The following is a 14958-nucleotide window of genomic DNA, read 5'->3' as shown; positions in this document are numbered from 1 at the left end:
TTCACTTTTTCACGCTTTCCTGTTTTTCCAATAGATACACAAGTAACAATCCATCTGGAGTTTCTCTGCCTCCAAATACCTTATAAGTCCGAAAAAAAAAAAAAATCTATAACCATTCTTAGTGTTAATAAGTATCTGGATTAGCGGCATATTTAAAACACAGATAATGGATAACAGTTAGGAGTTTTCAAAATACTACATAATTTGATTTTAAGTCATCAACGTTTGTGATTTTTCAGGAAGAAGACATCAAACTATGTGGCAGTGCCAACAAGTTGATACTAAGTTACGCCTTGGAACTAACATGCCTGGTGATGGTGTATATGATATCTTTGTTCTGCAAGGCAAGTTAATACTAATGCAAATTCCTAATTAAAACTGTGACTGTGATATGAAGTAAAACTTTCACCAATCATAGATGTAACGCCACCTCAATGAGTTGCCTGCCAGATATATTTGATCCTGACAGCACTGAAATGGAAAACAAGTTATTAAAATCTTTTATAAACCAATTAATCTCGAATAATTATTAACTGTTCCATATAAATTGCTTGATCGCATAATTAACAATGCTCATGCTGTTGTACTCACAAACTCTGTAAAACTTTCCTTGTGTCATTAATTTTACATTTCGTCATATGTATGTGAAATTTATTGATGTAGAATAATTAAGAAAACTACAATGTAGATTCTTATGTAAATGTCTGGAAACCACATTTACGTATCTTTGTAATTAACTGTAACCGTTCCAATTACATGAATACATTTATTATTATTGTAAGTGCATTCAATTTTTATAGAAGGGTGATAATTAGTTTACTTACAAGCTAGAAATTTGAATAAATTTAGTATGCATGAGGAGTAATTATGCAGGCACAGTTTGAGATTTTTACAGCAAACTTTTTTGTAATTGCTTGTATTTAATAATATTCGCTTGATGGTTATGAATCATTTTTGTGATAAAGCCGAACCATTGTTTTTTAAATGGTCTCTCTATAAAAAGCTCAATATGGTAAAAAAATTGTAAAATTCTTTGGTTATTTGTTACAAATTAACAACAGTACATTATACTATATTGGTTTAATATATTTATTACGAAAAAATAATCCTAAACATATATAAATGTAGTTTAACCAGAATCAAAATAAGTAGAAATGCAATATTCATTCCAGTCTCAGTTTGTGTTTAACTTCACTATAGCAAGTGATAAAAAAAGTAAAGCATAGAGTCGTGAAAGGTTTTTTGATGTGTTAATTGTCGACTATGCAAGTTTTGATTTTGTTAAACCTTACACAGATCTTCTGTCAACTGGGTTTGACATAAATTTGACAAGGGATTATGTAACCTTAACCTTTCATATGCTTATCTGGATACCTGATAATCAATTTTAATTAAATAAAAATAAGACTGAAACTGTCATTTTCAGTTTAGAATCAATACCAGATTGATTCTGTCCATGATGTAAGAATGTGTGTGGTCTTGGGCTCTCAACTTAAATAACTACCTAAAAGGCTTTCTAGAATAATATTTTTATTACTAATACTGGTTGAGTTTGTGCCATTTCATTATATCAGAAATTGATACTTTGCTTTTATATTCTATAGTATAATAATTTTCTGAAGAAGATTTGGAAAATTGGCTAAGTTCTTGTAGACAAAAACCTCTTAATCATACTTGTTATTATAGTTATTATTATTATTATTATGTTATTACAATAAAGCAGAATACATTTCACATTGCAAATCCTTGTTTATTAAGTATGAAATATTAATTGTTATTAAATTATATATATATATATATATATATATATATATATATATATATATATATATATATATATATTTAATTTAGTATTATTTATTTATAAGGAAAAAATACTATTAATATTGAAATGTGATACATTTAATAAATACATGGAATTTTAACTTACTAGACACATCCCTTTCAGCAGACTGGAGAACATAAAATTCAGCTACATCATAAATAGCTTGTTTGTACAATAAATTACCTGCAAAAATTACAATAAAACTTAATTTAAAAAAAATGTTAACCCTAGAACTGTGCCCATGCTGCAAATTAAAAGTGAATTTGCTATTTCTTGTACGTTAAGAAAACATTTATAAAAAGAATGAAAGCTGCATGATGTATATAATGCTGTATGTTGTTTTTCTCATAAGGCTACTTACTTTTATTATATATTATTATAATTTCAATAATTTTAGTGTGAAATAAGTTTTGTAATAAAAAATTAGAATTTAAAAAATGTTTAATCAAAATTCTATTTTTCATTCAACCTTTACAGGGATAGAAAACAATAGTTATAAGAAAGTTTGAGACAGGAAACATTTTTATAATTTTATTGATAACAATAAGCCAGCCGTATCTTATTTTTCAATAGAGTAAAAATTGAATTTTTGACAATTAATAAAAGTGCAAAAACTTGGTTGTTATACGTATAAAAGTGGCTGTAAAAAGGAGGGATTGAGTCACAAAGTCACTTCACTTTAATTGGGTAAGGGTTGCCACTCTGTAGCACCAAATAACCCTTCATATGTACAAATTGGTGTAGCTTTCTTGAAGTAAATAACTGTATAATAAAAATGTTCAGACCCTTTCTCAGCTATCTATAGTTTATATGTTTCAAAGTCCAATTGGGAGAGGTGTGGGAAAATGATAATTGTCAACAAACTGCTTCACTACTTGAGTTGGCAGTTACACTGACAGACAGAATATATTCTTCATTGTTTGGATCCCAGCAAACCTGTTTCCACGACCTGCTTGTCTTTGTTGGAGTGGTTGAAAATGACATATTGTTTCCCTTCCACTTGCTTGGTGCACTAATTTCAAATTATGTTTTGAAAAATGTTCACTACATTGAATTTAGAGACATAAAATATATTGAAATATGTAATTTAACGTTTCATAAATTTATTGGAACCAATATTATTATGCCATCTCATTAACAACTCTTGTATTTAATTAAGCAGTCTAACAATAGCTCAAATATGGCCTTCACAGTTCTAGGTTTACAAATAAAATTCACTATTGGATGGTCTTAAATCTATATTACTACATTAATACATTTTTAAGTGTGCCTGTATCATACTTCTTTTTTATGTTTAACATTCCTATTATTTGTGTTCTTGTTGTGCATTAGGATATTTATTGTACTGTTATTTCAGTAAAATTGTTATCCTCTTTTTAAGGTTTGTTGATTATTTGTTATGTTTATGTTTGTTAACTTATTTTTACTATTTGAATTTTTTGGTCAGTTTTGATTAAGGCTTATGTGTGTTACAAATTGTTACTAATAAGTAATGTGTACATGGTTTAATTTTTAAGTATGAAATGGTCTATAAATTGGTACTTTGCAAATAGAAGTAATTTCATGATAAAATAGGTACATCATTCAATCGTACATAACTACTGGTAATGACAACTTATTTAGATCTTATGAATTTCAAGTATGTATGTATCTATTACATGTATACAATGTGTTGCTAAGGATGGGTTTCAGTTTCAATAATTTGGTTTACTATCAAATTTTCATTGGTATTTAGTTTTAAAAATTTTTTATGAAATTACATTTTGTAACGATACCTGTTTATTTTTTGAATAAAATAAAACAATATATACACTTAATTTAACATTTTTGGACCACCATTCCATTTCTGCAAACTCATGTAAAGGAGTTGTAAATTTTATACACCATTCTTTATATTCTGATTCGTAGTATCTGAGTAAAGTTTCAAAATGATCAAACAGTAAATAAACATGTCAAGAAATCTTAAATATATAAACCTCTTTGTGGGATACACTGTATATGTTTAATGTAGTTGATTAATTGAAGGTATTTTGGTAAACTGTGGAACCCATTTAGAATATTGGCGGATTTTATATTCTGACAACAATTATTTTAAGAAAAGTATTATTAAAAAATATATTTCTTACTCAGATATATATACTTTACATCTTATTATTTTCCTAAATTACAGAAATAATAAAAACGTGCATTGTACAGTCGCCACTCTTTCAATCACATCTTTCGCGGAACAATAAAATTGGAGTTATTGTATGATTTAATTAATGCAGTGCAACATCAGTAAACTTGATGTACAAATTTTTGATATAATGTTTGGGTTTAAGTGTGGTAGAACATTTTTGACTTGGTTCACGGTTTATCCTTCGTTATAACTATAAAAATATCAGTCACATTTATGAATGACATGTTTGTCATGTCATTACAATAAAGTGTTTACACCTTTGGTTATCCATTGAGTGGGCTTGTATCGTGGTAATTTTTACATTATTACAGAGTAATATCATCATTCAGCATTGTGGTAAATGGTGCTATCAGGCACTTGAATAGAGTTTGGTAACAATAAGTGTCTTTATAACTGAAATGTTAGATGTAAACTAAGTAGAGTATGCCAACGTTCAAGTCCTAGTAATGTTAAAGAAGCCTAGTTTCTCCAGGTTGTGAGTGTCATCTAATGTAGGTCGAGTAATACAATTGCATAGGTTTCTAACTACAAGTTGGTTGTAATATCATTTGTAGTTCAGTCAATTTTGATGTAAAACATGCTGCTATTGTTAAATTTGTATGAAGAAGAGTCACGACTATTAGATTACTGCTAGGCTTTATAATAATTTTTAAAATCTTTAGTGGTGTGCTAAAATTCAGTTGTTAATTAGTTATTGAACCATCTTTAAATATTTTGTTATTGTACCCCTTGAATTCAATTTCTTGAACTTTTATTTTAGACAAGAAATTATTTTATCTGAAATCCACCAACCCTCGGTTTTTTTTTATAAGAAAAATAATTATTAGTTGTATTGGCCTAATACATTTTTAATTGTGGGTTTTTTTATGATTATTATAATACTTGTGCAAAATGTGCTATTTTCAATAGTATACCAAATTTACTTCCTAATGGCTAACTAAAGGTTTATTTTTTCAAAATTAAAAGTTTTGCAATTGCTGTTTTAATATACAATAAAAATATGGAAGTGTTCTCTCGTGACAGAGAAACCAAATCAATTATGGACCAGTAGTGTCAGAAGCACATCACAGTAATTCAATCAGGAGAAGGTGATTTAAAGTTGTGTGGTTTAAAATATTTACAAACATTTAACAATTTGGGTTATAAATGGCATATTTATGGGGTTTTACATTGTTTTAATACATTAAACTCCATTTGCAAAGTGAAGTTGTTCAAAAATTCCCGGTTCGGAAATTTGTAGAAATAAACAACCAATATAAAAATTATTAAATAAATCTTTTTGGCCAAACAGTATCTTTGTTTCTTTTCTAAATCTGTGGTGTATAATATTATACCTCTTTTTCACAATACTCTTACACTACCTTTAGGAATAACCTCCCGACAAGAAGCAAATGAGTGCCAGATGGAAGGTTAACTAAATTTAAAGCATTTGTCTGTATTACAAAATTGTTTAGTATTTATAATATATGTAACCATAATAAATGTGATAAAACAAATGAAACACAATTCACATAAAAATATAACAAAAACATTCAACAAATAAATATCAAGTTAATTCTTGTAACTCTTCTTTATTCTCTTAGATGTTTTCTCAGCTAAACTATGTACTTCGTCATTGGCTTTTAAAGTTACTAAAAGAAAAGTGGGCAGTATTGAGCTGTGCTGCACCATGTTACTTTCTTTTACTGCTCGTTTTTAAATGTCTATTAATTGTTTGCTCATAATTGTTTTGCACAAGTTATAGCCACTGGAAAAACCTCACTAATTGAAACAAAAAACAATCACTAAATTGTTTTGTTGCTGAGAGTAAGTAATAAAAAGTGTTGCTGATTTGTGAAAGAAATAAAAAACGAGCCCTGGTTACATTTCAAAACTGACCTCTAAGCAACAGATTTAGCACTTTAGAGCTATCTAAAATTCACCACACAGAAGTGCTATTACTAAGAAGTGCTATGCACTAATTTCTGCCATACAATTTTCATATGGACATGAGGTCTATTCTCTGGTAAAGTTAAGGGAGCAGATAAGATATTTGTAAGTTAACAACACGAGTCAAGTTATTCTGCTATCCATTTGTTTATGTTCTGTAACTTAAATCCTCATTATTTACCTAATTGTCTCAACTTCCCCAAAAATTTAATTAAATTTCTGATATTGAGAATTTTCCCTCATATTACAGGGGTAAATAACACATTGAGGTCATGTAAGTTTAGGAGAAATACAACATTCCATGTGTAGTCAAACTTAAATTAATGAGGTGCGACTGTACATTCATTTTATTTTCATATACTACAATCTCCCAAAACCACAAGGTTACCCCCTTCACTTCAGTCTAATAATCACTACTAACCAGATAACTGACTCAAGCAACCCTAGCAAACTCACAGTACGTATTAGGTTCAGTTAACATTTAACTTATTTACAATTACAAAAAGTTGCAATTGTTATATAACGGAATAACTACTTCTTTTAAAATGTATGTTTGTAAAACCTTTGGCTACAAGTGCTACCTAGTGGTATCATTCCAATAAATCATTCTTATAAAAAATGTCAAACATTCCTGTGTTGATTATTTTATTCATTATTCTTGTTATTACCTGTAGGTAATGAGCATAATGTATTTGATATCAACTTCAATTCTAAAGTACAGCATACTCTGTAAGAATTATGTAGGATATATTTTATTTATTGCATGAAAAATATTTTGCTAAAATAAAAAATTATAGCTCATAGATTTTGTCATTTCAAATTAAATATATTTTCAATATAATGTTACCCATTTTATGTTGAGTAGGACATAGATTGACCAGTTAAATGCAATTGAACTGCAATGTTTAGTTTTTTGTACGCTTTAATTACTAGTAAATTGTTTAAAATAATTAAATATAAATAGTTAATATAACCAAAATCACATACTTGGTGCTTAAGATAATTACCTACTTGAGTGGTCTAACCATCAGTATCATTGTGTTTACAAGAGTTATTCTACCATTGTTGTGTTTTAATGTTTTATTTAGTGTTTTAAAATTAAGAGTGTTACCTTCCATGTAAAATATTAATATCTTAAGACTGCCTCTTGAAATATGATCGATCGTCAAGCTTTGTAAATTGTTTGCATTGTATTATACACATTCTGTATATTTGTTTTTATGTTTCATAAATAAAAATATTGGTTGTGCCTTTCTCTCAAATGAGTTTTTATTTATTTTTAAATATACATTCTTACCATTTCCTTCAACTATTTTACATCACAACTGACAGTGCTCATCTTGTCTTATCACAAAAATTGACTTAGGAGTGTTAGTACAGATGATAATGACATCATATTTCTTATATATATTTGCAGAGATTAATTTCAAGCAGAGTGGTCCAGTTTGCTCCTTGTGATACTGGAAATATGTATTCTAACAATTATATATTTACTAGAGCTTCAGTTCCTTTCGTCTGGAACAATATCTAACAAAACACAGTGAAAAGTTTTAAGTACAAATTGAAATAAATTATGGATTACAATTTAGTTACTCCTTTCATTAAGTATAGCATCAGAAAAGTCCAAATTTATGAGCCTGAAAATAATAATAAGTTGATTTTCAATACATTCTAGAAGATCTTTTCTCATTGGAATTCCTAATAAATTTGAAAACAAGTTCCAAACATCCACATTATTGTAAAAACTTTTATTCAGTTATATGCATCTGATGGTGTGTTCCTTGAACACATAAGGCTTAACAAAAATAAAAAGTATATTATTGGAGTGTTTGTTTTCAAATTTATTAAATTGAATTTCCATATTTAATATAGCATAACAAATAAAAAAAACCAAAAAGCACATATGAATAATTTAACTTAAATGAGATTTGTTGTATCTAGAACTTGCTTATGTAATAACCTTAAACTAGGGCAACATTGGTTCCGTTTCTAAATAAAACTTAGTTTATACAATATGAGTCTCTTTTAAACTATAATCATGTCAAAACTTGGACATTTTGAAAGCATATGAAAATACATTGATTAGTTGATACATAAGCGATTCTTTGCTTGCACCGAAATATTCTGACTTAATATCGATCAAAGGACTCAATATTCACATTGAGGCTATTTCTGTATGTTATGTTACTCATCATGTTCTATATGTTGTTATTTTAAACATCAATCTAAATATTCATTCATCTTTGGTTAAGCCTTTTCTAGAATCAGTGGAGACAGGCAAACCTGTTGTAGATGGAGCTTATATTGGTTACTGATAACTTACTTACATTAAAACATAAAACCAATATTTAATACTTTTATTTTTTTGTGAGGCTTTTCGATATCAAGGATATCTTCTTCAGACTCATCACAAAAGTGTGTGTAAAAAATAAAAGTATTAACCCTTTGCACGCCATAAGCGAGTTAATTCGCATGGATAAAAGTTCCGTCCAGCGCCCATAGCGAGTTATATCGCGAAACTATATTTTTACAACATTAGATAGTTTAATAGTTGTAGAATTGGCCGCTAGATGGCAGAGAAAGTCACTTTTGCTGGCTAGTGCAAATAGCCAACGTGCCAAACTGAACGTTGAGGAGTATCGATCAGTAACAGCTGTTTCTTTATATTCATGTTTGTTTCCGGTACTTCTCGAAACGCCCAAAGCGAGTACACTCGCCGCCATTCTGTGAAGCGCCGCCATTCCGTGAAGTTCTATCTTTAGTGTTCCTGCTCACTGACAGTTTACGTTTTTAAAGTTATATTAGTTTATATTACGTTTAGTGCTTGTGAACTATTAAAACTATTACTATAGTAATAACTATTATTTATTATTTTTGACGTAACTTGTGAATATATTATTGCCATAATTATGGCTAACGCAGACGATCCGGACTTTGACGATTTCGTTCTTGGGTTATGAACGCCACGTTTTCAAGTGTAGTTGACGAAGTCGAGGATGTTGAGCAACAGGACATTATTTTGCATAATTTGAGTGAAAGTGAATCTGACTCTGAAGATGACACTCAAGCATCATACCTCAAATAGGCCTACAAGAAATCTTCCATGGACTGAGGTAACTAACTATGATACAGGTCCTAGCCATTCAATACCAATTTACAGTGTAAATCATGGAGCTAACTTGCCTATTTCTTTTGATTCCGATTCAAAACCAATTGAATATTTTGATTTATTTTTCAACGACGAAATAATTGATTATATTGTATTTGAAACTAATCTAAATGCAAACAAAAAAATCAGCACAAATATTCACCTAACTCAAGACTGAAAAGATGGAATGAACATAACAGCATGTGATTTGAAAGCTTTCTTAGGCGTAATCATAAATATGGGCCTGATTCCAATGACCTCCATTGAAGAATACTTTAGTACTAAATGGGAATCGCATATGAAGTTTTTTGTAGTGATATCTTTTCCAAAAACGAATTTCTCAACATTTTTTTGGCAAATTCACTTTAATCACGATCGAGGTGGTGTCAAACCAATAGGCTTCCTCATACAACCTCTAATTGATCATATGAGCAAGATGTGTAAAATTATTTTACACTCCGAGTAGTGCAGTCGCTGTGGACGAGAGCACCATCTCGTTCAAAGGTACAGTAAGCTTTCGGGTTTACAATCCTCAAAAACCAACCAAATTTGGAATGAAAGTATTTGTGTTATCTGATTGTTCAAACGGCTACATATATGATTTTATCCCTTATTTTGGAAAGCGGGAACTTATACCAAACTCAAATCTTCTAAAAACTACACAGATAGTAAAAACTCTTTGTGAGTCAGTAATTTTGAAAGATCCAGCTCATCCTGTAAGTGGCTTTACATGTTTATACCGACAGGTATTATACTAGCCCAGAGCTAGCCAGGGAGTACTAAAATCAAATTGTTTTCTCACAGGCACTGTTTATGCCAACTAGAGTAGGCATGCCTCCAAATCTAAAAACGAATAAAAAAAAAATGAAAAAGGGTGATATTATATCACAGAGAATATAATAATATATTAGTTGTTTCTTGGTGTGACAAAAGAGTAGTTCACTTGCTGAGCACCAATAATAAAGGCAGCAAGACAGACATGATTGATGTACCCAGTAAGTGGCCGAACAAACCTCCAACAGCCAAACCAAATGTAGTCTTAGACTACACCAGGCATATGGGAGCAGTGGACCGGAGTGACCACTTTATTTCATCCTACAATTTTTTGAGACGGTCACGAAAGTGGTACAGAAAAAACATTTTTTTGGCTGTTTGAGGTAGGAATTGTAAATTCCTACATATTGTACAAAGACGTTAACAGAAACAAAACTTGAAGAAGCCGATGACACACGCCCAATTTAGAAAAAGTTTAGTGAAGGATCTCGTTGCAGGCAAACTGGCGGCAACCAATGAGCAGACGGGGGGCCGCCGCGGCCGACCCACTCAAGGTCAAGGAACACCACCCCCTGAAGTTTGAACAAGAAACCACATTTTATTCAGAAGAGACCAAAAGGAACAGCAAGATGTGTAGTTTGTCTCAAAAAGGGCTTGAGAAAAGAAACTGTATACTCGTGCAAGACATGTACAGACAATCCATGCGTTACACCCCAGAAGTTTGTTTTGAGGCGTTTCATACTTTGGACGATTATTCGTAAAAAAAAAAAACAGAAACCAGTTTGAAAGATATCTTTTTACTGTTTTTCCAAAATGTGTATTTATTTATTATCACACATCATAATCTACTTCATGTACCGGTATAAGTTTGTAAAAATTATATAGTTTTATCAAAATAATGTTTTCATTCATTTCATACCTACTGGTCCTTAAAATAGAAAAATATCTATATTTCGTTTAAAAAAAATGCCCATAAAAAGCATTTCATGGTTTTTTATTCTTTAAACCAATTACTTAAACAAATAAAAAAATGGCTTTACAGTTTTCAAAAAATTAAAATATTCAGTAATTTGGCGCTAGGGCAAAACATATACGTTATTACTTGGCGTGCAAAGGGTTAAATATTGGTTTTATGTTTTAATGTAAGTAACAGGTTACAGGTAAACCTGTTGGTTTAGTTCTTGGGCACATTCTGGCTTTACTGTTTATTGCCCCTCAGGATAAGTGTTGGCCATATTTGTCTGTTTACTTATGATACTTCACAGAACCTGAGATTATTTTTCAGTTTGCATACAGTTATTATAAAATAACATAACTTTGTTATTTATTGGCCAATTTTTCTAATTTTTTGTTTTGTACAAAAACGAAAAAATAATAACACTAAATATACTCAAAAACTTTGTATACGACAAGAAAGATAAAAGATAAGAACAATAAAATCTTACCTTGCTTTTTCTTTTTTTAATTTTCAGTTTTGATACATAAGTTTCCAAATAAATGCTCATACTCAATAAGTCAAGCTCACTAAATGAACAGTTTTGTTTATTTGAATATTTTTATGAAATTGTTGCAACTCAACAATATTATTTTTTTATATTAGGGCCTAGCACAATTGTGTTAAATAAATTTAATTTCAGGTTAACTCTTTCTGTTATATCTATATCAAATCAATTAACCCTCCAACTACCCTTAGTATTTTCCTTAATTGCCAAGCCGTTTTTCCCAGTTTTGCAAGCTTCCTTTCTAAAATCTGTAAAAAATTGTTTTTTACTGAAACCCTAACTGTATTTGGTATAAATTTGTTCACAATGAAAAGTATAATACAATGATAATAACTCATTAGAGCAAAAATTTTCATTTGAATTTTTTATGGTGAGTGAGAATTTTGTTTGTTTTTTACATGTAAAAAAGGGGGTGGGTGTGCCTGGAAATAAAGTTAAGTGCATACATTTCAAATTCACTGATAGCTTTAAGATCACAAATTTAGTCAAGTTTCAGAAAATGTATAGTTTTGTACGAGTTTTCGTGTATATATATTAATTTTAGCGCAAAAACTGAAAGTAGGACAAGATGCATGGATTTCAAGATCAAAAACACAAATTTGTAAAAATGTTTATAAATTCATGCTTCCACTTTGATTGACACTGGGAGTTTGTCTAGCTTTATTAGCGATTCATTAGTAAAAAATTGAAATTAAAAACTGACCCTCCTACTATTGGAGAAGTTACAATGGCGTCTAACTCTCCCAGTTCTCAGACAATAGGTGTCTGTTCCATGAGAATTAAACTACTAGATAATGTTTATAATGATGTATCTCTCTCTATTCTTCCAAATTTATGTACAGATGTAATAATTGGGCATGACTTGCTCGGCACTGAAAACTAGTAATGTACCTAGGTGGATCTGATAATCCTCTTGCTGTTAGTTGTATGGCTGCAGCCAAAGTTAAACCTGCTTTACTGTTTGTACAACTTGTCTCAGACTGTAGGCCGATATCCATTAAATCATGTTCTTACTCTGAATTAGATTCTAGATTTATCCCCACGGAAATATATAATCTATTAAAGGAGGGTGTAATTGAACCAAGTATATCACTGTGGCGAGCACAAGCTTGTCACATTGTCCAGTAATCATAACGTTGAATGGTCCTTGATTACTCTCTTAGTATAAATAAGTTCACTCTTCTTGATGCTTATCCGCTCCCAAAGATTGGAGACATAGTAAACAAAGTAGCTAAGAATTGTATATTTAGTACAATTGACTTAAAAAATGCATATCATCAGATACCAATCAGAGAAGAAGATAACCATTATACGGCTTTTGAAGTATGTGGCCGACTATATCAATTCAAAAGAATTCCACTTTATGTCACTAACGGTGTTGCTGCATTCCAGCATGTCATAGACGAAATATTCAGCTTGAAAATCTTAATGATACATTTGCTTATCTAGATGACGTTATGATATGTGGCAAGACTCAGGAAGACCACAATATAAATCTGGACAGATTTATGTAAGCTGTGACCAAATGCTTCTGATACTACTATAGCTGCAACCCGCAATCAAGATGGACGTCCAGTGGATTTCTTTTCAAGAGGTCTCAATTCAAGTGAATTGGAGCATAGTTCTGTGGAAAAAGAAGCCTATGATAATAGAGGTTGTTTGGAATTGGACACTATTTAGTCGGGAGGCACTTTAAGTGGGTTACAGATCAGAAATCTGTTTCCTTTATATTCCATTCAAAATTGTCTAGTAAAATAAAGAATAAGAACATCATGAGATGGCGACTTGAACTCTTATGTTACAGCTATGACATCATTTATAGGTTAGACGGAGAAAATGTTGCTGCTGACACCTTAACATGTGCCAAAATTTATACCGTAGTTCTATTAATGAAAAACTTAGAAATTTCCAAAATTTACTATGCCATCCAGGTGAAACTTGAATGTACCACTGGGTCAGGAGTAAGACTTTACCGTACCCCCGAGATGAAATCAGGAAATTAACATCTTCTTTGTAGAATTTGTGCAGAATACCTAGATTTTACAGAAATGAAGGAAAACTCATCAAATCACAACTTCATTTGAACAACTTAATGTTGATTTTAAAGGATCCTTGCCAACATCTTCAAGAAACCGCTACATTCTTGCTATTGTAGGCAAGAATTCAACATTCCCATTTGCTTTTCCTTACCCAGATCTTTGATCAGAAACTGTAATATCAAAATTAAAACAACTATTTACTATATTCGTCACACCTGCATTCATTCATTCTGATCAAGGAACCTCATTTATGTCGCAAGAAATAAAGGAGTACTTATTTAGCAAACGGGTTGCCACCAGTTGCACCACTACTTACAACCCTCAAGCCAATGGGCAGGTAGACCTATAAAGGGATTGTGTGGGAAACTGTACAGTTGGTATCTGACGTCTTGCCTATCTCTCAGATTATAACTTAAACTAAAAATGGGGAGAATGTTAGAGACCACATATTATTTTGTAATCGTATGTCTATTCTCTAAATGAACAGTTTTCTTTTTTTTAATACTTTTATGAAATTGTAACTATATGTTTGTTTTATATTAGGGCCTAGCTTAACTGTGTTTAATTATACCTAATATCAGACAACTATCAAAACGTCTCGGCTATGACGTCACTGCAGACCAGCCAACTTCATCATAAACTTTCATCTTTGTTACTGATTGATCCACATATTTAAAAGAAAGTATGTTTATTTTTATACATTTTCTTAAAAACGTCCGGTTATCTGGATGTTGGCACTGAAAGTGTTAAACACACATATCTTCAGAACTCTACCCCATTCTTAAAAAATCAAGTTCTCTGGTTCTATATAAAAATGACCAACATCCTTCAAACCTAAAGAATTATTTTCATTATAATGTTAATATGTACTTTTTATATACCTCCTATGAGCTGCATTAACTGCTAATACACTGACATCCAATTTCATCTCTGCTCTCTGAAATTGGAATTCTTAGTGCCGAAAACATGCGGATGTCACACGGCGATGGGCTGTAGGACTCATGTTTAAATGTTTCTAAATGAATGAGTCCAATTTTTATTGAGATTTGGCTTTGTTTAGTCAAGCGTTGACATGGAACATAAATGCTCTTTGCAAAGGCATATCTTGCCAGTTTTACAGATAGTCCAATTTTACGGCATTAAGCAGTTGGCAGTAATACGCTGCATATATTGTGCAGCGAAAATAGAGAAAATCATTAAGTAGTAGTACATATTACTTTGGTCTTGGCTCCGAGGTTGGTATGCTTGGCTCTTATTTTGCATTAACTCTCGGCTATTGAAAAATTGTTTATGCCAGTAACTTGGATCTCATGTACCTCTTGCTTAGGCATAATGTTACTAATAACCCATTGGGTCTGGTGAGTCGCACTACTCCCTTCTCTTGACATCCTCAACCAACATTGATAAAACGTAATACCACCATCTTCATCTATGGAGTCTTGATAAGAAAAGTATGTTTAATATTTTACTCACCCTTGTACATATTACTTAACATTTACCCAGCACAGTACTGTTCCACAAACTTCAGGATATCATAGAGTATAATTTTATAACAAATAAAA

At 30.8% G+C, this 14958-nt stretch overlaps 1 protein-coding gene across 4 annotated transcripts in view; it reads left to right on the top strand.

The window, feature by feature from the left end:
- The window catches only part of LOC124354571 (voltage-dependent calcium channel subunit alpha-2/delta-3), a 97034-nt gene extending 89839 nt beyond the window's left edge, over positions 1–7195 (top strand). For all 4 annotated transcript variants that reach the window (XM_046805128.1, XM_046805129.1, XM_046805126.1 and 1 more), the window contains one exon: positions 240–7195. In XM_046805128.1, coding sequence (XP_046661084.1) covers positions 240–353 — 114 coding nt within the window. In that variant the 3' untranslated portion in view covers positions 354–7195. The remainder of the gene's footprint in view (positions 1–239) is intronic.
- The last annotated feature ends 7763 nt before the right edge of the window (positions 7196–14958 follow it).

This window comes from Homalodisca vitripennis, chromosome 2 (assembly GCF_021130785.1).
Source record: "Homalodisca vitripennis isolate AUS2020 chromosome 2, UT_GWSS_2.1, whole genome shotgun sequence".
Classification (NCBI taxonomy): Eukaryota; Metazoa; Arthropoda; class Insecta; order Hemiptera; family Cicadellidae; genus Homalodisca; species Homalodisca vitripennis.
The sequence above is the reverse complement of the archived record's forward strand: the minus strand, read 5'-3'. Positions and strand labels throughout refer to the sequence as shown.